Source organism: Monodon monoceros, unplaced genomic scaffold, assembly GCF_005190385.1.
Source record: "Monodon monoceros isolate NGI ecotype Baffin Bay Population unplaced genomic scaffold, NGI_Narwhal_1 Super_Scaffold_7, whole genome shotgun sequence".
Lineage (NCBI taxonomy): Eukaryota > Metazoa > Chordata > Mammalia > Artiodactyla > Monodontidae > Monodon > Monodon monoceros.
The window spans coordinates 59340745-59364430 of NW_021703784.1; the positions used below are offsets into that span (position 1 = coordinate 59340745).

At 55.5% G+C, this 23686-nt stretch overlaps 1 protein-coding gene across 6 annotated transcripts; it reads right to left on the reverse strand.

Annotated features, from left to right (window-relative positions):
• Positions 1–90: 90 nt before the first annotated feature.
• Positions 91–23651, reverse strand: APBB1 (amyloid beta precursor protein binding family B member 1). Of its 6 annotated transcripts, none has more exons than XM_029208398.1 (14): positions 23127–23214; positions 15239–15967; positions 9214–9389; positions 9063–9119; positions 8894–8979; positions 8716–8779; positions 8129–8278; positions 7625–7752; positions 7109–7223; positions 6876–6960; positions 6518–6601; positions 1081–1196; positions 761–937; positions 91–669 (listed from the first exon to the last, which is right to left on the reverse strand). In XM_029208398.1, exons 2-14 carry the CDS (start codon positions 15951–15953, stop codon positions 502–504), a joined length of 2121 nt encoding a protein of 706 aa, XP_029064231.1. In that variant the 5' UTR covers positions 15954–15967; positions 23127–23214; the 3' UTR covers positions 91–501. The 6 variants fall into 6 exon arrangements, with proteins under 6 accessions (XP_029064231.1, XP_029064229.1, XP_029064230.1 ...); XM_029208396.1 differs by lacking the exon at positions 23127–23214 and adding an exon at positions 23532–23651 and having other exon boundaries at positions 93–669; positions 9214–9392; XM_029208397.1 differs by lacking the exon at positions 23127–23214 and adding an exon at positions 23582–23607 and having other exon boundaries at positions 93–669; positions 9214–9392.
• Between the last annotated feature and the right edge of the window lie 35 nt (positions 23652–23686).

Below are 23686 nucleotides of genomic sequence, written 5' to 3' on the forward strand. Positions count from 1 at the left end.
GAAGGTCAAGGGGGCCCTGGAAATGAGCCTAACTGAGGGATCAGGGTACCAGGAGTGATGGTGTGGTACAGGCACAGGAAGGCACACAGCTCAGCAGGGCAGACTTTATTAGTGATATCAGTACAGCAGAGGTGCCCATGGAGCAAAGGGGAGGGGACCCATGCCGGGACCAGTCCCCTCCTTCTGCCCCTGCAGGACCCTGCGAAGATGGGGCCTGGCCTAGACCAGTTCCTCCCGCTCCAGTGGAAACGTGGCGGTGGAGAGCCTGGGGCTGGCCTCGCTTCTTGCTCCTCTTCTCATCCACCCAGTATTGTCACTTCCTTACAGGATTAGATCTCCCTCCCAGCCCCTAGGCAGGGAACCCCAGCTACTGGGGAGGGGCAGCTCTGGCGGGGGGGGGGGGGGCCCTGAAGTCTAAGAATAACCTGTAGGGCCCCTCCCTGCCCCGTGCCCTTGAGTTCCCTGGGGCCCAATGCAAGCAGGTGGAGGGAGCAGAGGGCTTCAGGGCGTGTGCGCCCCCAGCCGTTTGGGCTTAAGGGAGCCCCACAGCGACTGAACGCCCCTACGGACGGTCCACCCTACACGCCGCGCAACAGACTCAGCTGGGGGTGCCGGGAGGCAGGAGGTGGAGGCCTGGGAGCGGGCATCCAGACACTTCTGGTAGCGGAGCTGCAGAGAGGCGGGGGCGGGGGGGGGCGGTCACGCTCCAGCCTGCCCCATGTGGGCCGGGGGCCACCGCTCCACCACCCTACCCGCTTACCATGCATGCAGCCTGCACGGCCTCTGAGAGGCTGGCAGCATTGGGCTCGCACCAGAACATGTGGCAGCAGAAGGAGGCTGGGCCGGCAGCCATGATGAATGCAAACGTGTGGACATCTCTGCCCACGGCCAGGAAGGACAGGAAGCGCACTCGGCACTCCCCCAGCACTGCCTCCGTCTGCGGGGAGGGGAGCCAGTTAGAAAGGAATAGCCCGGCCCTCTTATACTGGGTGCATCCATCTTACTGACGGCCCTTCCCCTCATTCCCGGTCTCCCCTCCCTGGCAAGGCCCCTCCATACCTTCTCCACCCAGGTCTTTACCTGCTGGTGCAAGATGGTGAGGGTGGCAGGGGCCACGCTGACGTGACTTGGGGTCCACTGCTCACGGCTACTGGAGGACAGGACCGATTCCAGGGCCCCATTTATCACATCTACCCCTGAAAGGTAAGGATATGAACATGGCACTGCCGGAGGTGGAGAGAGGATACCCCCGCTGTACACTAGACTTTCCAGCTCTGCCCAGTCCAGCCCAGGGCCTTTGCTCCATCCCCACTTCACTAGCCTACAGCCCCGGATGCTGCTGTATCCCTTCCTTGGTACTCTCCTGCTTGGCTTCAGTGACTGGCACTTTTCTAGCCTCTTCCACCTTGAATCCTAAGCTTGGTTTGCTTCACTGACTCTCCTTCTCCAGCCTCCTAAGCAGACTGAGCCCCCAAAGCTGTCCTCTCCATACCCTGCTCTCCACATTCAGACATTCCAGCGCTTTACACCACAATCCCTTCCAAATCAGCCCCTATAGGCCAGTCCTATCCAGTCCTTAAGACCCAACCTTCATTTTTGTTTTAAAGATTTCCATTTGAGGAATGTTTACTCTTGTGTCATACCGTGCTAAGTCATTACAGTGCACTATGTCATCTACAATCTCACAAAAGATCCCTTTATCTCCATTTTATAGATAAGGAAACTGAAGCTGATAGAAATCAGGTAATAAACCTTAGGTCACACTAAGAAATGGGGATCTGAAGGTAAGCAGTCTGATTCCAGGGCCTGGGTTCTTAACCAGGCCTTTCCCCTGCCCCTTGCCTATAGTCCTAGTTTCGGAACGAGAGTGCTGTCAAAATCTTAGTTGTGGGCTTCCCTGGTGGCGCAGTGGTTGAGAGCCCGCCTGCCGATGCAGGGGACGCGGCAGGCGACGTGGGTTCGTGCCCCGGTCCGGGAAGATCCCACATGCCGTGGAGCGGCTGGGCCCGTGAGCCATGGCCACTGAGCCTGCGCACCCGGAGCCTGTGCTCCGCAACGGGAGAGGCCCCAGCAGTGAGAGACCCGCGTACCGCAAAAAAAAAAAAAAAAAAAAAAATCTTACTTGTACTCAGTAATTTCTATGACTTGCTCAAAAGCCAAGGAACGCAAGGTTCCTGGCCTTTAGACCAATCAACTTTCCCTTGTAACAATATCTCCTCTACTTCTAACTGCTGTTAAACATTTCCACCCGCGCACCCCACTTTTGCTTGTACTCAGCAGAGAACCAAGGCAGGAGCACACTGGCATGGTGGGGCATGGGTTCTGTTCCCTGCACTGCTCGTGAGCTGGCTGTGGCATCTGGGTACCATCGCAGTGAAGAACTTAGGGTGAACGATGCCAATGCAAAAGCACACACCTCTGTGGTCTGCTCTTGGGCCCTCGTGCCCCTTTCAGTGCCTCTGGGCTCCCACCAGGAGCAGAACACATGGACCCTTTGAGGGCAGAAAGCAGATCTTCCTCGAATGTCCTCCCTCTTGGCCTTGCTAGCCTTACCTCTGGCTGGATCAAAGCCAAGCTCCTCTCCTAAGCATAAGGTACTCCAAAAACTGGCCTCATCCGATCTGTCAAGCTTCATATTTTACTGCTCCGTGAGCTTCAAACGATTTATGTAGCATTATTAACATCTAATCTTGGCGAATGCCCAGCGAGGCAGATGGGGAATACAAAGTAAGAGAAGAGGATGCCCTTGAAGGACAGACTGTAACTGAGGGAAAAGCCTCTGTCTAGAGGGCCCTTCCCCTCTTGACTGTCTGCGAAACTCCCAATTCTCACGCCTCAGCGTTCACCCAGGGCCCACCTGGGAGGCCTTCCCTGCTGTAGGGCAGAGAGGCTGTTGCTGGGACAGCTCTCAGCATATCTTGTAACTGCTGGGAGCCCTTCTCCACACTGGGCTGTGGCCGCCTCAAGGACAGAAACCAAGTTTCATTCATGTCTGTGTCCCCAGTCCTAGCACAGGGATTACCTACTGAAGGAATTCCAGATGCTTGAGCAAGTCACCCTCGAGGCAACATGGGCAAATGCACCCAAACCGGTATAACCAAGCAACCCAGGAGCCACAGGAGGGTGACAACACAGGCAGGAGTGGGTGGGCCAGGGCAGCCTGCAGAGGGCTCAGATGTGAATGACATTGATGCCAGTCAATGGAAAAGCTCAAAGATCTTGAGTGTAGACCATACATCAAACTGCTTAATAAGCAGATGGAGCTGCGGAGGTGGCGCCTGGCCCCAGGATGGGGAGAAGCAGCATGCAGGCGGGGAAAGCAGTGGAACTAGGTGGCCCGGAAAAAGTCTATTTGGTAACAGCTCAGGACTGAAACCTACACCCTGACCCCAGCCCCAAGCTCCCAATCCCCCTTATATCCTTATTTATTTTTGTTTTTGTTTTTGTTTTTGTTTTTTTGCGGTACGCGGGCCTCTCACTGCTGTGGCCTCTCCCATTGCGGAGCACAGGCTCCGGACGCACAGGCTCAGCGGCCATGGCTCACGGGCCCAGCCGCTCCGCGGCATGTGGGATCCTCCCGGACCGGGGCACGAACCCGTGTCCCCTGCATCGGCAGGCAGACTCTCAACCACCGTGCCACCAGGGAAGCCCAGTGTCCTTATTTTTTTCCCATCTCAGTTGTAGCCTTCTAACATACTATATAATTTACTTATTTTATCTATCCTGAATAGAATGGCAGCTACTTGAAGGCAGGAATCTTGGTCAGTTTTGCTCATTAACACCAAGAACCTAGAGTAGTGCGTGGCACAAATCAGGCACTCAATAGTCATTTGTTGATGAACAAATGATTAATGAGTGAATATTGCAGCTTCGGGAGGGATCAATGTTAAACTCATGGAGGTTAAAAAGGGAGCACAAATAAAGCATGAAGTGGGACTTCCCTGGTGGCGCAGTGGTTAAGAATCCGCCCGCCCATGCAGGGGACACAGTTCGATCCCTGGTCCGGGAAGATCCCACATGCCACGGAGCAACTAAGCCCGTGCGCCACAACTACTGAGCCTGCGCTCTACAGCCTGCGAGCCACAACCACTGAGCCCACGCACCACAACTACTGAAGCCCGCGTGCCTAGAGCCCGTGCTCCACAACGAAGAGGAGACCCCGCTCTCCGCAGCTAGAGAAAGCCCGGCGCAGCAACGAAGACCCAATGCAGCCAAAAATAAATCTTTAAAAATAAATAAATTTATAAAAAAAACAAAAATAAAGCATGAAGTGAGTTTAGGGACTACTGTGTGAAAGCTGTGGCTTCAACAGAGCAGACCCACTGAGCTGATGGACGGCAGAGGGGCCGTCAAGGGCTACAGACAGTTGCTTTAATGTGGTGAGAACTTATGTGTGTGGCAGGTGGACAGGGGAGTAGGGTAGTAACTGCAAGAGGCATGAAGTTGGGGGTGAGGGAGAGGAGGAAACTAGCACAAAGGTGAAGGGCTCAGCCACGCCTCCTTCCTGCTCCCCCAGCAGGACTTTCTCGCCTGCGGTGGCAGTGCCACGGAATCCAATCCACTCCTCTCTGCAAATCCAGGCCTTCCTTCAAACCCCAGCTAAATCCCCACCCTCTCTAAGAAGGTTCCCTCACTGAATGTAAGGTGCTGGTCACTAGTCAGCATGGTTTGAGAGGAAGAGCAGAGAACTGAAGATGACCAGGGTTAGAGTCCTTGGTCTACCATCTCCTGGGCTATGTCATCTGAGGCATTCTTTCATCTGTGTGTTTGTTTATCCATTCACCCAACACTGTCGAGTTCTTCCTAAGTGTCTTTTGACACGACGCCCAAGCATTTCTTAAAGCCATCTCTTTTTTTCCCCTCTGACCTCACTCCTCCACTGTCCATTAAATGTTGGAGGGGCTCACCGCCAGGCCCAGGCTCGTTTGCCTTCTCGCAGTGGCTGCCCACTTTCCGGTCTCGATCTTCTTCACACTCGTGGCTTTGATTACCTCTCTAACCCAGTGGTGCCCACACTTGTATCTCCAGCCCAGACCCCTCCTCCGTGAATCCAGATGCCAATGTGAGTTTGCCGCTCACCTTCCTGAAGGCACATCAGACTCAGCATGCCTGAAAACTGAACTCAAATCTCCAAACCCAAACTGGCCTCTTCCAGTGCTTCCTACCTTTAGAGAATGGCACCACTATCTGGTTAGCTCCGAAAGCCAGGGGTCAGCCTTAGTGCCTCTGTCCCTCACGCCACATCCAACCAATCACCAAGGCCTCTGCTGACTTTAATTGTCTAATCGTCTCTTGAATCCACACACTCCTCTTCAGCCCCAGCACAGTCCAAGATGTTCTCATTACTGGCCACAACTACTGCAAGGTCCTCCTGGGTTCCCCACGTCCCCCTCCACCTGCTGAGCAGCCTTCTCCACTGGTATAGCCAAGCAGAGCGTTACAAAACTCAAATGATTATGCCTAGTGCGCTCCAGAGAAATCCTCTTATAACTCCCTGCCGCTCTTAGGACGAAGAACAAATCACTAACGTGGCCTACGAGGTCCCGCAGGGCCTGACTGCCACCGAGATCCCAGCCTCATCTGGCGCAGCTGGCCTTCTCTCAATGCCTTTGAAGTACCAAGGTGCCTCCCGTGATGGGTCCTCACACTGTTCACTCTGCCTGGAGTGATCTTTCCCACTTTACTCCTGTCTCCATTCCACCTGGCCACATTAGATCCTACTCATTTTTTAAATCTCAGTTCAAATGTCACTTTCTCAAGTCTTTTTGGACTCCCTAGACTAAATGAGGCTCCTCTGTTACACAGTTTCATAGCATCTTGCTACTTTCTTTCAGCGAATGACTCAACTTGTAATTTTACATTTATTTATGTGATTATTTGATTTATTCCTCTTTTTTTCTACTGTAATCTCCTGTAACCTCCATGAAAGCAGGGCTGTGGCCATTGTTCTCCCAGGACCTGGTACATGGTAGGCTTCATAGGTATTTGCTAAGTGAATGAACAAGTGAATAAAAGGTACCGTAAAAGCACTAGAAATATGAGTGGACCTAATAGTCTCTAGCCTCGGTTTATCTATAAGATGGGTATCATCATAATCCCAACCTCACAGGATCCTCAAGAATTAAGTGACATGTAAGGGAGTACTTTTCAAGCAATAAAGCACGTTGACAAATATGCTCACTGCTTCCTCTCTAGATGCTCACAGCCCATACCCAACCCAGCTCCCGGCTGCTCCAGCGTTTCCAGTCATCGAAGACCCGCCTCCCAGCCTAACCAAAGCTTTTCTGTGGGATTCAGGAGTGGGTCTCCCTATATGCCCGGTTCACTGGTTCACAGTGAGTGAAGGCAGGGTACGGAGTGCAGCTGGGACAGAAGTACAGGAGGTGGGATGCATTTCGAAGGGCAGGGAGACATCAGCATGAGGAAGGTCTGGTAGAAGGGGCACTGGGAGGCAGAGGGTGGGAGCAGAGTTTGGGGATCAAGGAGGTGGTCCCTGCGTGAAAAAGGACACACATACCAACAGGCTTAGCAACAGGCACGTTCCCCAGGTAATAGACTTGGAACTTTTGTACCAACTCATTCTTAGGCGCTGGGAATTCCACTGCGGGGAAGAAAGAAGAGGATCAATCATAGCGGCAGACCTTGCTCACTGCCAGTCCCCACCACCAGGGTATAAGCTGGACATTCACCCCGCCAAGGCCCTACCTCCACCCCCTCCCCCTGCCTCCCTTTAACCAAAGTCCCTCCACTTATTTGACCCAAAGAATTGAGCCTCCATTTTTCTATCACCCTGTCCAGTAGCTCGTGCCTCTTCTTGGGTCACCCCACCCTTGCCCACAAAGCTGAGACAGACCTGGCAGGGTTGTGACACTGACCTTGGAAAGGGACATCCACAAGTTTAGAGTGGTCCAGAGAGAGTCCATTTACCAAGCAGCGGGCGTTGCGCCGTTCGGCCATGATCTGCGGAAGGGGAAAGGGGGAGGGGAAGAGCGAGGGAGGGTGCGTTAGGCTTCACAGCCCTGGAGCCCCCCACCCCGCCTCAGTGACCCCACCCACATCCTTGTAGAGCAAAGGTGGCAGCTAGCCCAGGGTGCGAAGGGGGCCGTGCCTTAGAGCAGATCTCATGCAGGCTGGTGGCGATGTTCTTGGCAGGTGCCTCACAGCGAAACACGTGGCACTTGAGCATCTGGGTCAGCTTATCGCGAGCCACGTAGGCAAAGTCCCTGTTGGGGGGAGGGGCACCTCAGCGTCTCCCAGTGCCCTCCAGTGCCGAGCCTCATTCCACCCCACCCACGCCCTCCCCATCCATCGCAGCTCCTCCAGGGCTTCTGCCCTCGGGATGGGGTGCTGCGGGCGCTGCCTCCTGGCCGGAGGACAGACAGGCAAGCATGCCGAGGTCAAGGAGGACGGGCGAGCACAGCGGGCAGGAAGGGGCAGGGCAGAATAGGGGAACTTGGGTGCTTCATGGCATCTGGTCCAGGTGTGGGAAGAGGAACGGTCAAGGCAAATTAGGCATAGTACCTCTCTCTGGGTCCGGCAGCACAAGAGAGGCAAAGAGCAGAGTTAGGGAGGAGGGCCCCACTCTGACTGCCCGCCCCCCCAGGACCCCTGGCCCTGCTCCCACCTTCCGCTGTCCCGCCCGACGCCCCACACGCGAATGCTGACGATGGGCTGGGTGTGCAGCAGGGCCTGACTGTGCGGCTCCACCAGCTTTAGCGTCTCATCCTCCAGCTGCAGCAGCAGATCCTTCCCCTGCAGGCCCAGGAAGCGGACGCTCAGCGGTGCCCCAGCTGGGAAGGTGGCTGAGCTTTGCCACTTCCAGCTTGAGGGAGGGTGAGCCCCCAGCTCGAGGGCCCTTGCTTTGGTGTCGGACCAGCCACCCTGCAGCCTCCCTCTAGTAAAGGTCCCACCTGTCACCTCTAACGAGACTCCTTTTATCATCCCCATCGCCGTTAAACAACCGTCTCCCAAGGTCCCAACGTGGAGTCACGCGTCCATCTCACAGGCTGTCACCTGGTGGGTGTGCACCTCCCTCCCCAGCCCTTGGGGCGGCAGCTGGGCTCTCCCAGCTCTCACAGTTCCCTTCACTTCTCCGTTGCCCGGCCACCCTGCCAGCTCAGGCCCTCACCTCCCCCCAGCCCCCAGACATGGGGTCGTGCAGATTGTTTTTGTGGTAGGAGAGCTGACGGATGCAATTGTTGACTGCCACACTGCTGCGGCCAGGGGCCAGCTCCTCCTCCGTCATCTCCACCCAGCCAAGGGAGCGCACGGCGAAACACTGCCAGACACAAAACAGGGGGCGGGAGATAGAGGCTCTGAGCTAAAATCGGAAGAGCCCCCAGCCCAGGACGCAAGGAGGTTTGCTGAGACCAAGGGAGTTCCTGACTCAGAACACAGTGGGTGGGAGGGTATAAGACTAAGAGGCTCTACAAACAGGATATAGTTGCAGGAGGGGTGCTGGTCTCAGAGGAGACCCCTGCCAGTCGAGGAAGCGTCTGAGCCAAGCCTGGAACAGCCCCCTGCCAGGCCACGGGACTGGTTGAGTTAAAAACTGAAATGCCTCCCACTCAGACACAGGGGTCTCTGCTGAGACTTCAAGAGCTCAGGACCTGGCAAGCTGTACTGAGACCACAGAGGCCCGCAGAACATGACCCAGGGGGCATTCCTGTACACAGGGGGGCCCAACGTGGGAACGGGCATTGGTCTTGAACAAACCTTGATCCCTGGGTTGGCATTCCGTGGGGGCAGCTTCTCCTCCTCTTGGGGCAACGGCTCTGGGCTGGAGGCAGGTGGTAACACTTGGTACAGGCCCCCAAACGGGGAGCTGTCCCAAGGTCCCTTCCAGACAGACCCATCCCACTGTCAGCCCACTGTGTCATGCCTTCCCACTTACCTGAGGCTCTGAGCTGGGAAAGGCAACGTCCCCTCCTCAGGGTCCTTCAGTCCCAAATCCATCGGGGCCTCCTCACTGGGCTCATCCTTGGGAAGGGGAGAGAGGAATCAGGACCAAAATGATGCACCTTCTCCAGCTCCTCCATTGTGAAGGAGGTCCCCTCACTCACCTTCCAAAATTCTCCATCCTCGAAGCCTTCTCCATGCGTGAAGCCGGTCCAGGTGAGCTAGGAGGGGTGGGAGCCAGGGGTGGGTGGCTCATCTAGCAACAGCAGCGCCACCCTCCCCCCGGGTCAAAACCATCAGGCCCGCGAGCCTCACCTGGGACTCTTCTCGGGGGCTGCTCCCCTGTGATGGGGAGGCCTGGCCCGGGGGCTCCCACTGAGTGGTCCCTGTTGGGATGTGCCAGTAGTAGGTCCCTGAGGTGTCCTGGACCCTCATCCATCCAGCTGGCAGGTCGGAATCCGTCTCGAAGGCGTTCGGGTTCCAAAAGGAATCTGCTAGGTGGGGGGGTCTTGGTGAGGGTCTGCCCACCCAACAAGCAAATCATGGGTGCTATGCCCAGTCCCCTCCCAAGACCCCATGGTGGAGGAAGGGCAGGGGAAGGGCTCCAGCACAAGGTTCCTGCTTCCTCCTAGAGCTTGAAGTCTGGAGTCACAGCATGGGGGGCCCCCAGCATGAGACGTGACTCAGGTCTCCTCCTGGGCTCTGCTCCTGGCTAACATGGCCAAACAGAGGGAAGGAGGGAGGCAGAGAGAAGGGAAGGAGGTTGAGTGACCCCAAATGACCTCCTGTCACACATATCCGGATCCCAGGTGCACACACTTAGCAGCTCCTGCACACACAGGTGCACACAGACATACAACATATACAAGCCCTACTACATACCTGCACAGCCACCACAGACCCAAGGGTGCACGCACACAGGAGACACCCGCAGACAGCAGGCACTGCGCACGCACACAGGAGACACCCGCAGACAGCAGGTACTGCGTACGGGCGCGCGCGCGTGTGCAGGGGCAGACACACACACACCAACTCCAGCCGTCCACTAATGCGGCCACCACACAGAGGAGTGCACACGCAGCGACATAGTCCAGCCCCTGCCCCACGTGTGTGCAGAGGCCACACCCACGATGACCCCCCAAACATGTGTGGGTACCACACAGACACTGAGTACACATTCAGACACACAACAGATGTCAGCCTCTGCCACATGTGTGCAGATACCGTAGACACCCACAACCTAACCCTTGCCACACACGAGTGCAGGCAAACATTCCATGCACATGCACACACACCACGCACCTGTGACATAGTCCCTCCTCCCCCCGCAGAGCCACGCCACTCCAGCCCTGCAGCCCAGCTCAGGCCTCCGCCACTTGTGTGCTCCCTGCCAGCCCCGCCCCACATCATGCCCGGGGCCCGTGCTGCCCCTCACCTGGGCTACTGTCCTGCAGGACGATGGCCAGGAAGAAGTCCTGGGAGAACATGGCGCTTGTTCCCAGCCCCTCCTGCCTCCACCCTCCCTCCTCACAGCCCCTCCAGCCCAGCCAGCTGGGCTCACAGCCTGGTGCTGGGCTGCAGAGAAAAGCTCATCCCGCCCCCTTCTCACCAGGGCAGAGCGCCTGCCAGGCAAGATCCTCCCCCGCCTGGAGCTCAGTAGGGAGGGGCCAGGACCACCAGGTAAGGGGACCCCATTGGGGTGGGGATGTGGGGTAGGGCTCATGAGACCCCAGCCTTCCCCGCTCACATCTCTTCTTTCTAATCCTGCGTCCCCTCCCCCCAGTCCTGAATCTCCATCCCACCCCAAAGCGGTCACCTCGGTGCCACAGTCAAGCCCAGTCTTAGGGACACCAGGAGGCTCAGCCCTTCAGGAATCCCCCAGCTACCTGGGGCCCTGCAAAGCCTAGAGCTCTCAGTGCAAACAGGGTGTGGCTTCAAGGCTCCCGGGGATCCCTCCCCTGCCCAGAACCTGCCCAGCAGTTCGAGCGGAGAGTGGGCTTCAGGGGCTGGGCCCCGGCAAGCTTGAGGCTGGGCTTGGGGCTTCCCAGCACCAACCCCCCTCACCTGCCAGGGCCCAGCTAGGCTGCAGCGTCTCCTCGGCAACCGCAGCACCAGGACCGGCTGGGAGCGCCCAGACTGCTGACGTGCTTCCCGTTACCAGGGAAACCAGGAATCCTGACTGGTCCAAGAGGCAGCACTGAGGGACAGGCAGTCCCCAGACCCAGGCTGCTGGGCGAACAGTCACGGAGGGCTGGGAGTGGGCGTGGTTACACCAAGGTGGCTGCATACCTGATGTGAGAGTCATTGGGGCGAGGTGCCTCACTGCCCTCAGCTTCCAAATGAGGTGGGCCCACAGAGGAGGGGCTCTTCTTGCCCATCCAGCCTCTAGGTACCCATTACTGCCTCTTTCCCCCCCACCCTCCCCTCCCCTCAGGCCCTAGGGAATTAGAATGCCCGCTTTTCCCCAGAGACCCTCCATCGTCTTCAGGGCTCTCCCGCCAAACCTTCCAGGAACCCCACACCCAGGGCAGCCGTGCTCCGCAGAGCCACACCTTTCTTCCTGAAGGGTCACAGACCCCTTGAATCTGCGGACCAGTTCACCATCTTCTGACTGAGTCACACACACCAATCCATCTGCCATCCCTGTCAGCCTGCACCTTCCTGCTTCAAAGAGCTTCATCCTTCCGATCTGTCCTGGAGGGGCCGCTCTCCCCCCTTGACCATCTGGGAGGCCCTTCTGGAGCTTGGCACGTCTCCCTCCAAGCACAGCCCCACCCCGGCCTTTGCTTCCACAAGCACGCATTTATTCAGGAATGTACACTCTCACTCCTGCACCAATTCATTCCGGTGCTCCTTCACGCACTCAGAGGTTCATGTATCATTCATTCACCCACGCATGCCTCCCAGGCTAAGCCAGATGTAGTCATTTGCTCAGGAGTCAGGAACGCTCTCCTTTCCCCACCCCCACGCACGCCTGTAGTCCAGACTACTAGTATCTTCTACCTGGGTCAATGCAGCAGCCTCACGAAGGGTCTCCCTCTTCCTGTTTAGTCTCCTCCGGTCTGAGCTGCATGCTACATCCCAAATGATTGTCCCAAAATGCTAACCTTCTCTCCAGTTGAATACTCTAATTGTTTTCTCCTTGCCCTCAGGATAGAACCCAAATTCCTCTACAAGGTTTGTTTGCTGTTATGAGCCCCTAATCGCCTGCCTCTCAGCCTTACCTCTGACCACCCTCCATACCTCTGGTCTCTCTCTCCCTGCCTGGGACACGCCCCTTATCCTCCCTGCGCCCAGCCTCCCTCCCCTCAATCTTGACCTGGCACCAGCCACTCCTCCTTCCAGCATCAGTGTAAAGGTCACTTCGCAAAACTGACCCACCCCCTCTCCCCGACCATGCACACAGGCAGGGTGCGTGATGTCCCTCCTGCACCTCCCCGACCCCAGGGCCCAAGCAACCTGTTTACTTCTGTCTCCACCCTAGACTGTGAGTGCCATTGAGGGCAGGAACATCTGACCCCCGCAGCATGTGTTCTTAGCATTTAGGACAAGGCCTGGCAATGAGTATGAACCCAACACAGTGGGTTCCCAGTATGAACCCAACACAGGTAGGAAAGTTCATTCATTCAACATTCATCATTTGGTCATCATTCATTCATTCATATAGGCATGCATGCAATCAACAACTTTGTGGAGATCCTAGGGTGGGAAGGAGAAAACAATGTTCGCTCAATTCTACCACATTCCTACAGGAGCCCAGACCTCCTCTGTGGCCTTCCTGGTCATAGCAACACAGTTACAAAAGAGGCAGTGACGCAGCCCCTTCTGCTACCCTCAATTAACACAGCCTCCGGCAGAGCTTGATCCTTGCCCATCCTCTCGCCACACCAGCTCGCTTGCTGAGGTCACTGCCCACACCCAGCATACCCTTCCCAGCTCTTCAGCAGTTCTGTCCTCCCACTCCCAGAAAGCTCATAGGAGCGGCCACTACAGTGACCATTCAGGGGCCCCAGAGCAGCCAGGCTCTCCATTATTTGGCCCCAGATTCACACCCCCTAAGGCAGAGGTTGCAAATAAGCAACCTGCAGTCTGACGTAAACCTCAGATAGATTTTGTTTGGCCTGCATGGTGCTTTTTTAAAAAAGACTTGGTTGTTAACATTTAGAAATTGGGATGTTTCACATCAATATCTAGTTTTCAGTTTCCCTTGAAAAGTTACATGAACTGGCTCCATTGAGACTACATTTCCCCCCACCTAACCCTATAAAAACCAGCTGGAGTGGAGTAGTAGCTGTTCCCTGCAAAAGGGACCCAGGCAATGGCCACTGACTGCCGCTAACATCCCCCTAAAGACAGGCAATCAGACTTTGTCTTTGGTAGAATTACTCAATACCACCTGTGAAGTGTTCTTACAAAAACAAAACACAAAGAACCCCTCAAATCTGAATCTGATCAAGGCTCTAGAATTCACTGTCAATTTACAGGAAATCCAGGGAAAGAGGAACATGTTCAACACCACACAGGGAGGGTCTGCAAATCCAGACCACGGAAAGCCCAGGGCAAACAACACAGTGGCTTCAATTAAAACAACAACAACAAAACACTGAGCAAAAATAGAGAGATGGAGGAATAATGTATAGATCAAAAGAAACCTTGACATATTGACTATCAAAAGGTCTGTTCCTGGGCTTCCCTGGTGGCGCAGTGGTTGAGAATCCGCCTGCCGATGCAGGGGGTGCGGGTTTGTGCCCCGGTCCGGGAAGATCCCACATGCCACGGAGCGGCTGGGCCCGTGAGCCATGGCCGCTGAGCCTGCGCATCCGGAGCCTGTGCTCCGCAACGGGAGGGGCCACAACAGTGAGGGGCCCGCATAGCGCAAAAAAAAAAAAAAAAAAAAAAAAAGGTCTGTTCCTATTTGGATATCGATGCAATGAATCAAAACTTTTTAAAAAGAGTGGGGAGGACGTTTATCAAACAACTGGGAAATGTAAACATTGACTGGATATTCGATGATATTAAGGAATTATTGCTAAATTTCCGTAGGCATGATATTGACATTGTGGATTTTTTTTCAAAAGAGTTTTATCTTTCAGAAAGGTATGAATGAGTGGGGACTTCCCTGGTGGTCCAGTGGTTAAGACTCCGAGCTTCCACTGCAGGGGGCGTGGGTTCGATCCCTGGTTGGGGAACTAAGATCTCGCATGCCTCACGGTATAGACAAAAAAAAAAGCATGAGTAAACATTTACGGACGTATTTGCTTCAAAATAACCTAGGCTGGGGCCCAGGAGTAGGTGCGGGTATAGATGCAGCAAGGTTAGCCACGTGTTGCTAATTGTTGAAACTGGGTCATGGGTAAATCAGGCTCGTTATTCTATTATTTTTGTATATGTCTGAAAATGTCCATAGTAAGTTCTTTGAAAGGGGATGACATGCTGCCCTTGGCTCATCTGAACTGCATGCTCCCTGCAAAGGTCCCCCAGTTTGGGGTCTGGGTAAGGTGCCTGCTGCCTGGTGTGGGAGGAGTCTTTCCTGACACTAACATCCAGCCCAGGCTTGTGGCTGCAGCCCATTATCTCTGCCCTTTGCTCCTCAGCTGTCTGCATCTCTATGTGACACTAGCAAATGCAGAGACTCAACTTATTTAAATGGGACACATTTAATGGTCAATCCTGGGAGTCCTAATATCTATCCCCCCCACCCCAACAAAGCATATGTTTATTCTTCCTTTGCTTCCTAACTTTTAGTCAATATCTTATTCCTGACTAAACAGTACTCTTGCAACGTCCAGTGTGGTGCTCTGCACACAATACCCCATTCTTTTCCAAATAGACCTCTGTGGGGAGGAGCTGCCTCTAAACAACAGCCCGGAGTGCACCTGGGCTCATCGTGCTGTAGGCATCCGTGACAGCGAAGGGCCAAGAGCTCGGGTCTGCACTTGGACTTGGTTTAGATCTCAGTTCTACTGTGATCTCAGACTGTCTGTGACCCTGGGAAAGGACTAAACCTCTCCAGGCCTCTATTTTGTCACCTGTAGTATGGGCATAAAAAAATAGGATTCCATACGATAATGCTCCGAACAGCGCCAGTACCTGGTAAGTGCCTCATAAACAGACCTAGGCCACCATCCACTGGGAGTGTGGGATGGATGGGTCTATCAACTTGTTCAAGCACTCTCTGAATGTAGGGGCCATTTCCTTCAGGAAAACCTGGGCGTGGCCTGCTGAGGACTGAGGATACAGGCTCTGTGACTCACGCCCAGGGTGGCCCTCTGTATGGAGGGACCCCCCCCCTCTGCCCTCTCGCCCTCCCACGTTCCCCACAGCAAGCTCCACAAGGTACCTGTGTCCTCCGGGGAGCCATAGGAGGGGCTGCCCTGGGATAAGGTGGCCCAGCTCGAGTCCTCATCACTGGCTGCGCTGTTCCGCATGCCAAACAGAAGGCTGGCACTCTTGCTATGCTCTCGGGGGCCGTCTGCGAGGGCCTGGGGCCCGGGGGGCACCTCCGCGCTCCCCAGGGGCGCCGGCAGCCCGGGGGGAGAAGACAAGTCGTCCTCGTCTTCCTCGTCTTCCTCGTCATCCTCCTCGGCCTCCCCCGCTGCCTTCTCCTCTCCCTCATCTGGGCCCTGCTCTCGGGTACCGATGATCAGGCCGGGTCCTCGGAGCCCTCTGTTGGCCGCATTATGGGCGGAGAGCTCCAGCTCAGAGTACAGGTGCATCAGGCCTTTGGGGCCCAAAGGTGCCATCTCGGGCTCCTGGCTGGCTTCCTCAGCCAGGGTCAAGGTCACGTTGCGATTCTGGTCACGGTGGGCTGTGGCGGCCCGCCGGAGCTGGTTCTGGCCCTCCTTTAGCCACTTGGCATTGGCGGGGCCCGGCTCGGGTCCCCCCCCCTCCCCCATGGCGCTGCGCAGGTCCTTGGGTCCCACGGCCGTGGCCTGCAGCTTGGCGTTGAGCAGCTGGTTGTGGGCAGCGTGCAGGGGCAGGGGCAGGCTCAGCGCGGGGCCTCCGTGGCTGTTGGCATTAATGGCCGACTGGCTCAGGGATGATGGAACAGACATGGCCTTGGCAGATCCTGCAGGCGGGGAGGGGAGACCACGTTGAGCCTCCAGGTCAGGATAGCAGCACCCCTGCTTCTGTCCCAGGCCTGTGCCCTGCACCTCCTCATCTCCCTGCGCTCAGCAGGCCAGCACACACCGCTGTGTCCGCTGAGCTATTTTCCCAGGAGAATAACTGGGCTCGACTTCTGTCCACCATCACCACCACCACCGGCTCAAACTCCACCCTCACTGACCAGGCCCAGGCCCACAGTCCACCCCATCCCCAAATCCCCAGCCCTGAGCTTGCTGGGATAGCACAGCCAGCCCCTGCTTTGCCCTCACTCCCAACTGCAGAGACTCCACACAATGGCTCTCTGTGCGTCCCCACCCCCAGCTCATCCAACTGGGGCTTGCTGTGCCAGGGGCACAGATGGTGAGGGACTGGCTCGTGTGTTCTGGACACTGGACACTGCCTGCCCCCTTCCTCCTGCCACACCGCTATGCACAGCCCCACCACTGTGAGCTCCCCACGCTCTGTTCCTATCATCACAAATCGCTGGGTCCAATCAGCCCCCGAGCCCACCCCATCCTAGAGACCATGAGGACAAGAGAGAATGAGCATAGACCAAGCCCTCAAGGGCAAGGTCCTAGGAAGGCAGGTCATAAAGGAAGGGCCTTCAGCTCCAACTCGTGGTTCCTTTGACCAGTTGAAGCAACATTTTGGTGACTGTTTCGATAAAGTATCTCACCTCGGGTACCAACTCCTCTGCCAGCCCCTATAATGCCCCATGCCTGGGTCACTGCAGGAGTCTTTGATCTGGACCCTCCAGCCCTTCAGGTCTTTGCCCAAATGTCACCTTTTCAGTGAGGCCTTCCCTGGATACCCTTTGTAAATCTGCAGGCCACCGTGGCCCCTCCCAGCAATCCCCAAACTCTCCCCAGCACCCAACACCATCTGACAAGCTAATTTATTATTTACTTTGTTCAGTGATTGTCTGCTCATGACTCTGTTCCATGGTGGTGAGGATTTTGTCTTTCTTGTTTTTTTTTTTTTTTCAATGTAGTATGCCTAGGGCTTAGCACGGTGCTGACACAGAGCAAGAACTCAATTAACTATTTGTTGAATCAGTGTAGGAATCTGCCCTCCCATCTGCCCCAGGCCCCATTTCGCATCTCCTCTGCCAGTTTCAGAAAACATACTCTGGTCATGTTACTGTGTCTCAACCATTGCTCACGATGCCCCAACCAAGCTCCACCTGCCCTTCAGGTGAGGTCTCCTGTCCCACAGTGAAAGTCCACCAGTCCTATCCCCTCGGACCCCGTCCTGCATCCTCAGAAGCGCTTCGTGGATCACCTTCTCCTCCGATCAGCCAAGCCCATCACCCTAACGATTGATCTCACCCTCAAAGCCCCATTCCACCCTCCCCATCTCCCTGACCTTCCACTGCTAGGCTTCTCTCCTTCCCTGACCCCCACTGTAATGTGCTCACTCCCTGGCCCCTCCCCGGCCACCCCCTCACAGTTTATTCTCCCTGACCAACCACTATCCGACTGTGTCTCCGCCTGACCCTCTTAGACACTATCCTCCCCTCCCTGATACCCTCACTCAGAGGTCTCTTCCTACCTGACCTCCCCGCAACATGCAACTCTCCCCTACGGACCGCCCCCCAGGCACACCTTCCCCTCAGACTCCCGCCGCACAGTCCTTTCTCCTCAGTTTCTTACCTGAGCGCTCTCCACCTGCCTGTGTGCCCTGAGTTCTTTCCCTCCTTGAACCCATGGCCCCAGTGCTCTCTGTCTCCACAGCGCAGCTCTCAACCCTGAGCACTGACAGCCCGGAGGTGTTTAGGCTGCCCCGCAAGGCTCTGCCGTCTCTCGGGTGCAGTGCCGGGTCCTGGTGCAGGGGCCGTAGCTCGCCTCTCCATCACTCCTAGCCCCTCAGACCCTAGCACAATGCTATGCACACATCTGTGAAATAAATGTGAGAAGGTCCCTGTCCACATGTCTGCCTCACATGTAACTACCTGCTGGTCTGCTCGGTATGGCTCCACCTCGGCAACGAGAAAGCTCGTGGCCACCGGCATAAATGAGAAAGACAGACGGCCCTGTCTCTACCCAGAACCACCGTAATCTTCCAGAAATGGAAACCAGATTGTGTCACTCTCCAGCTCAAAAAATCAGATGGCTCATGACTGCCTTTAGGATAATGTCTGTACTCGTTAGCGGATCACCATGAGCCTCCTTGAGCCAATGCCTATGACCTCTCGGGCCTCCTCCCCGTCCTGCCTCCTTCCCACCTTACACTCCAGCCACAGGAAGTATGGTGGATTCTAGAACACGTCACACTCACACGGCCCTGGCTCTTTGTTTACACTGATCCCTCGGCTTGGAATCCCGTCTCCCCTGGTGAGGACCTCTGCTCATGTTTCACGACTTGGCTCAGCGGTCAAAGCTCCTAAGCAGTAAGTCTTTTCTGTTCAGTCCCCATCCCCATCCTCACGTGCCCACTCCCTCCCTGGCTCACCACACCCAGTACTGCATTCTGTCCGAACATCTGAGACCCTGTCTCATTCAACTTCGCACCCCATTAGCAAAGAGAGTGCGCTGTGCGTCTGCACAGAGTGGGTTCCTGGTCAGGATGGAGGGGTGAGAGGAACAGGAACTAGGAAGCTCAGAACTAATTGGGGATAGACACTGAGACAGGCTTGTGTGGCCTCATGGGCTGGGGATGGGAGTGTCAGGGAGGGTGCTGGAGAATGATGAAGGGTCCCTGAGAAGGAAGTAGGATGGGGTCCTGGACAGGTGAGGCCTGAGATCTAGGAAAAAAGGGAGGGAGGGAGCTAGCTTAAACCGATACCCTAGCTCAAAGGCTGCTCCTTTGAGTGGCATCTCCATGAGTTTCAGGAGATGGAAGACCCCATGACTCTGCCACACTCAGAGCATCATAGGGATGCCAGGCCCTTCTCTGAAGCAGCAGTGTATGGAGCCAGGTTTCTCAGTGTTCAGGCCAGGACCAACCTCCTTAGCATTTGGAAGTGTGGTCTGGGAAGGGCACGTGCCCCGTGAGGCTGGGACAGTGAAGAACCAGGGTGACTGCAGGGCAGGCCTGCCCATCTGGTCATGGGGGCAGAAAGCACTGGGGGAGGGAAGGGGGAAGTTCTGCTGTGTGAAGAGTGCTAAAGCCTGAGCGCCTAGCCCAAAGCAGTGCGGTCTCCTTCACCTCACTCTTTAAGGTCAAAGGATGACCAGCTGCCCAATACCTTCAAGAAGGGGCACAACCTAACCTCTCCCCTCTCACTGGTGCTACCCATACCTGGAGCCTCTCAAAGGATGGAAAGAGACAAATGGATTCTGGCTCAAGGCAGGGAGCTGGGCGGAGCCCTCAGGGGAGGAGCTAAAAGAGTGGCCACTAAGCCTGAAGGGGCTGATAGGAGACCACACCGGTAGAGAGGCGAGGCCTGCTCAAGGTCAATGGTCTTCTAACCTGACCACTTACTATATGCCAGGCACTGTGCTGGGCATGGGGGGAGAGTGATGAATAATAAAGAAATGACTGTTCCCCGAAGGAGCTCACAGTCTAGCAGGGAAACAGTCACTGAACACCTCGTTACAATGCAGTGTAATGGCAGTACCTGGCACTCGAAGCACTCCCTATTTGTTGAATAAGTGATTGACTATTTTGATGGGGAAAGAACAGGGCACTATAGGAGCCCGAGGCTTACTTTGACCGAGACATTGGCGAAGACCTGCCTGAGACAAGAACACGGCTCTCCTTGGACCACCCCCTTCACCATCCCTCCCTCTCAGAGGATGACCCCCAACGCACTCCCAGTTCACGGAGGAAATGGCAGCCATCAGCCAGAGAACATCCTCCAACCTACAAACTCAGCACCTATCCTTTTATCTCCTTTTTCCTAAAACCAGTTGCTTCACCTGTCACTTAAATCCTTCCTTTCATGCCTTTCCAGGAATTGTATGCCACTGTTAATCCATTTTTTTCTTCTACCTAATCAACCGCTCCTCAGCGGGATCCACTATCTCCCAACTTAAACACAGAATCTTTCTTGACCTGACATTCTTCCAGCGCCACTTGCTACTCTCTCTTCTCCCCCACATCCGCAAACTTCTTGAAAGAGCTGTCTTCACTCATGGCTGCCATATCCTCACCTGGGTCTCACTCTTCAACTATTCCCAGTCCTGCTTCCACTCTCAACATGCTTCAGTAACAGCTCCTACCAAGGTCAACATGACCCCTGTGTCATTTAATCCAACAGACCCTTGGAGGCCTCATCCTGCTTGTACTCTCGGCAGCATCTGACACCGTGCGCCTCTCATCCAGCTTTCATCCATGGCTTCCACACGCTACATCTCCTGGTTTTCTTCCTACACTCTAGTTACTGCCTGGTGGTTTCTTACACTCCTTGGCTGGCTCTTCATCCTCCGCCAGCCGTTACACGCTGGAGTTTCTCACAGCTTGTTCTTATGCCTTTTTCTCTTTCTCACCCGATATTCGACACAGGTATTCATTCATGCCCATAGCTTCAGGTGCCCCCTACAAATTGATGCTTTCCAAAAGTACACCTTCATTTCAGACCTCTCATCTGAGCTCTAGACACACACATTCAACTTTCTACTCAACATCTCCACTCGGATGTCTCAAAGGCCTCTCAAACCAACATATCCACTCATGTTTCTCTCTCCCACACCTTAACTGGTCCTTTCAGGATCCTGGCTCATGGAATGACATGACTACCAGTTCTGTTCTATAAAGCAGAAGTAGCAATACCATTCTTTTTTTTTTTTTTGCGGTACGCAGGCCTCTCACTGCTGTGGCCTCTCCCGTTGCGGAGCACAGGCTCCAGACGCACAGGCCCAGTGGCCATGGCTCACAGGCCCAGCCGCTCCACAGCACATGGGATCTTCCCGGACCGGGGCACGAACCCGTGTCCCCTGCATCGGCAGGCGGACTCTCCACCAATGCGCCACCAGGGAAGCCCAGCAATACCATTCTTGACGCCACCTTCTCCCTCACTCCCCACATTCAATCCATCCCCAGGTACTGACGATTTTCTATCCAAGAAAAATTTTTGGACTTGATCGACTCTCTGCATCCACTACCGTCAAGAGTCCACACCAAGGACAAAGACTTTAAGATCAAAATTCTTAACATGCCCTCGATTGTCCGGCTCAGCCTTCCTCTCCAGCTTTGGCACTCTGCTGTCCAGCATCACTGGCCTGCTTTTGATCCCTCGAAGACATCATGCTCTCTCTTTCCATCAGGTGTCTGCACGTGATTCCCCTTCTGCCTGGACCCTCCTTCCCCTACCCTCTCAGTCTAATTCCTTTGCCTCTTAGGTCAAATGTCATGTTCTCAGAGACGCCTTCCTTGACCCTCTCTCCCTACCTCCTAGTCCAGTTTAGGTGGTGCTCTTGTGTGTTCTCAAGGCACCATTCACCTTTCCCTTCATGGTATTTATTACATTCGTAATTTTATTCTTATCTGATTTTCCCCTAAGACTGTCAGCTCCATGGGGACAAGGACACAGCCTATTTTGCTCGTAATTATATATTCAGTGCCTGACAGTCCCTGGTATATATTAGGTGCTCAAAGCATACTTGTTGAGTGAATAAATGATCAGATAGTTTTGTTTTTTTTTTAAGGAAAACACTACGTTAGAGTATTAAGAGAAGGTAGGCAAGAGGGTATGTTATCAGAGCAATCAAGGAAAAAAGGGGGTGTGTGGCCTAGATTAAGTTTGGCAGCAGTGGGTAAGATGCAGTGAAATGAATGGATTTGTAAAATACTTAGGTAGTGGATGTAACAGAACTTGGTGACATAAGATGTACAGAGTGAGAGAGAGAGACATTAATCTAGAATGTTGCCTAGGATTCCAGCTTGGGTAGCTGATTGGAAAGTATCAATTTCTGAGAGTTGAAGGAGGAACAGATTTGAAAGAAGGGGTAGAGAGGGAACATAGGAAAGATAATACAGCTTGGGATCAGTAAGTCTGGAAACTCCTGTTGGATTTCCAAGGGGGTGTCATGAGGCCAGTTGGATATTGCGTCTGGAGTTCAGGAAAGAGATCTGGGCAAGATGTATAAATCCGAGAATCATATATATATATATATATGTGTGTGTGTGTGTGTGTGTGTGTGTGTGTGTGTGTGTGCATATATATATATATGTGTGTGTATATATATGAAATTTGAAGCTTTGAGAGTGAGTAAAGGACCCGAGGAGAAAGTGCAGAATGACCGAAGATGGCCCAGGAAAGAACCAAGAGCCTCACCAGCATCTAAAGAGAGGGGAAGGAGGTAGCAAATGAGATTGAGAAGCAGACAATGCTGCAGGACAGAAACCAGGAAAACGTTTCAAGGAGAGCTGACACACACCGCTAATACTAGAAAAGGGAAGGCGGATAATAGGAAAGTGTCCATTGGAGTTGGCCACATGGACATCTCCAGTGACCTTGGCTTGAGCAGTTTCCGTGGGTGCCAGAGACAGAAGACCGAGTGAAGTGAATTAATGGGACGGGAGGAAATAAAGACATCAAGTGTAGACGAGGTTCTTTCTGGCTTTAAGGAGTGGAGAGAGCTGGGCCTCTGAGGTACTGGGAAAGCAAGAAACGCACAGGCAGATTCAATAGGTTCGAAATATCCTCTGAATTGGCAGCGGGAAAACTGCTCCTAATGGGTGCTCCTGCCAGTGCTAGGCCTCCAGGCCGAGGGGGGGCCACAGCGGCCCCAGGGCACACCCCTCGGTCGCCGAGGGCAACAGAATGCGGCTTGACAGATGCCAGGCCTGGGACCCTGCAGGAATCCGTGCAGCCTCTGAGCTTACCTCACCACACGTCCTCTTCCCAGTCCTTGACCTCCCCTCCCCCATCCCCTAGTCCCCATCCCCCATCCCCCCACCGCCCCTCGCTTCCCTTCCCCTGTTCTCGCTCCCTATTCATCCCGGAGAGGCAGCAGGTAAAGGTCGGGGAGGGGACGGTGTGAGGACCGAAGTAGAGTCCGACCTTGTAAGGGGGAGAACAGGAGGGTAGTCGGAATACGCGGTGGGAGGGCCGCGCGCGGGGATGGGGCCTGGCGGGGGGACACGGGCCGCCCCGGAGCTCGGGCTGCGGGGTCCGCCGGCCACTGGAGGCCGGGATCCGACCGCCCGGGCTGGGTCCCGGCAGGGGCAGCTCCTACCTGCGCGGGGAGGCCCCAGGCCCAGGTGGCGGAGGTGGCTCAGGCTGCAGGGCTCGGGCTCCGCGGCGGCTTCTCCATCACAACATCCCCCGCCCAGGAGCGCGCGGGCCGCGGGGCCGCGCCCGGAGCAGCGGAGGCGCGCGCGGGGCAGCGGGTGGGGGAGGGGCGCCATCTTGGGCCGGACGCGGGCCGGGGAGCTGGAGCCCCTCGGGGGCGTCACTGGTGGCAGCCGAGCGGGGGGCCCCTCCCTGCGGGACCCTCGGGCCTCGATGAGTCCAGCGGCCCAAAGCCCCTCGCCGGCCGCCATCCCTGCGCCCGGGTCCCAGGGTTCCAGAGCGCTGCCCCAGCCTCCGCCGACCCCCGCCCAGCCCGGCACCGCCCTCCACCACGAGGCCTTGGACTCACCCTGTGCGGCCCACAGGGGTCCGGCCCCGCACCCCGGCGGGGCGACTCACCGAGGGGTTGGAGCGGGAGCGGCTGTGGCAGTGCCAGGGCCGCGGCCGCGCGGGGAGGGGCTCCGAGGAGGCAGCCTGCTCTGCTCTTGCGGCAACACTCCGTGA

What these genes read in the sequence shown, in the direction of transcription:
- APBB1 (XM_029208396.1), bottom strand. Translation starts at nt 15,953, where the DNA reads ATGTCTGTTCCATCATCCCTGAGCCAGTCGGCCATTAATGCCAACAGC. An exon ending in GTCGGGCGGGACAGCGGAAG is followed by an intron (nt 7,224 to 7,624) that starts GTGGGAGCAGGG and finishes TCCCCCCAACAG; the next exon opens with GGACTTTGCCTACGTGGCTC. An exon ending in CCGTGCAGGCTGCATGCATG is followed by an intron (nt 670 to 760) that starts GTAAGCGGGTAG and finishes GCCTCTCTGCAG; the next exon opens with CTCCGCTACCAGAAGTGTCT.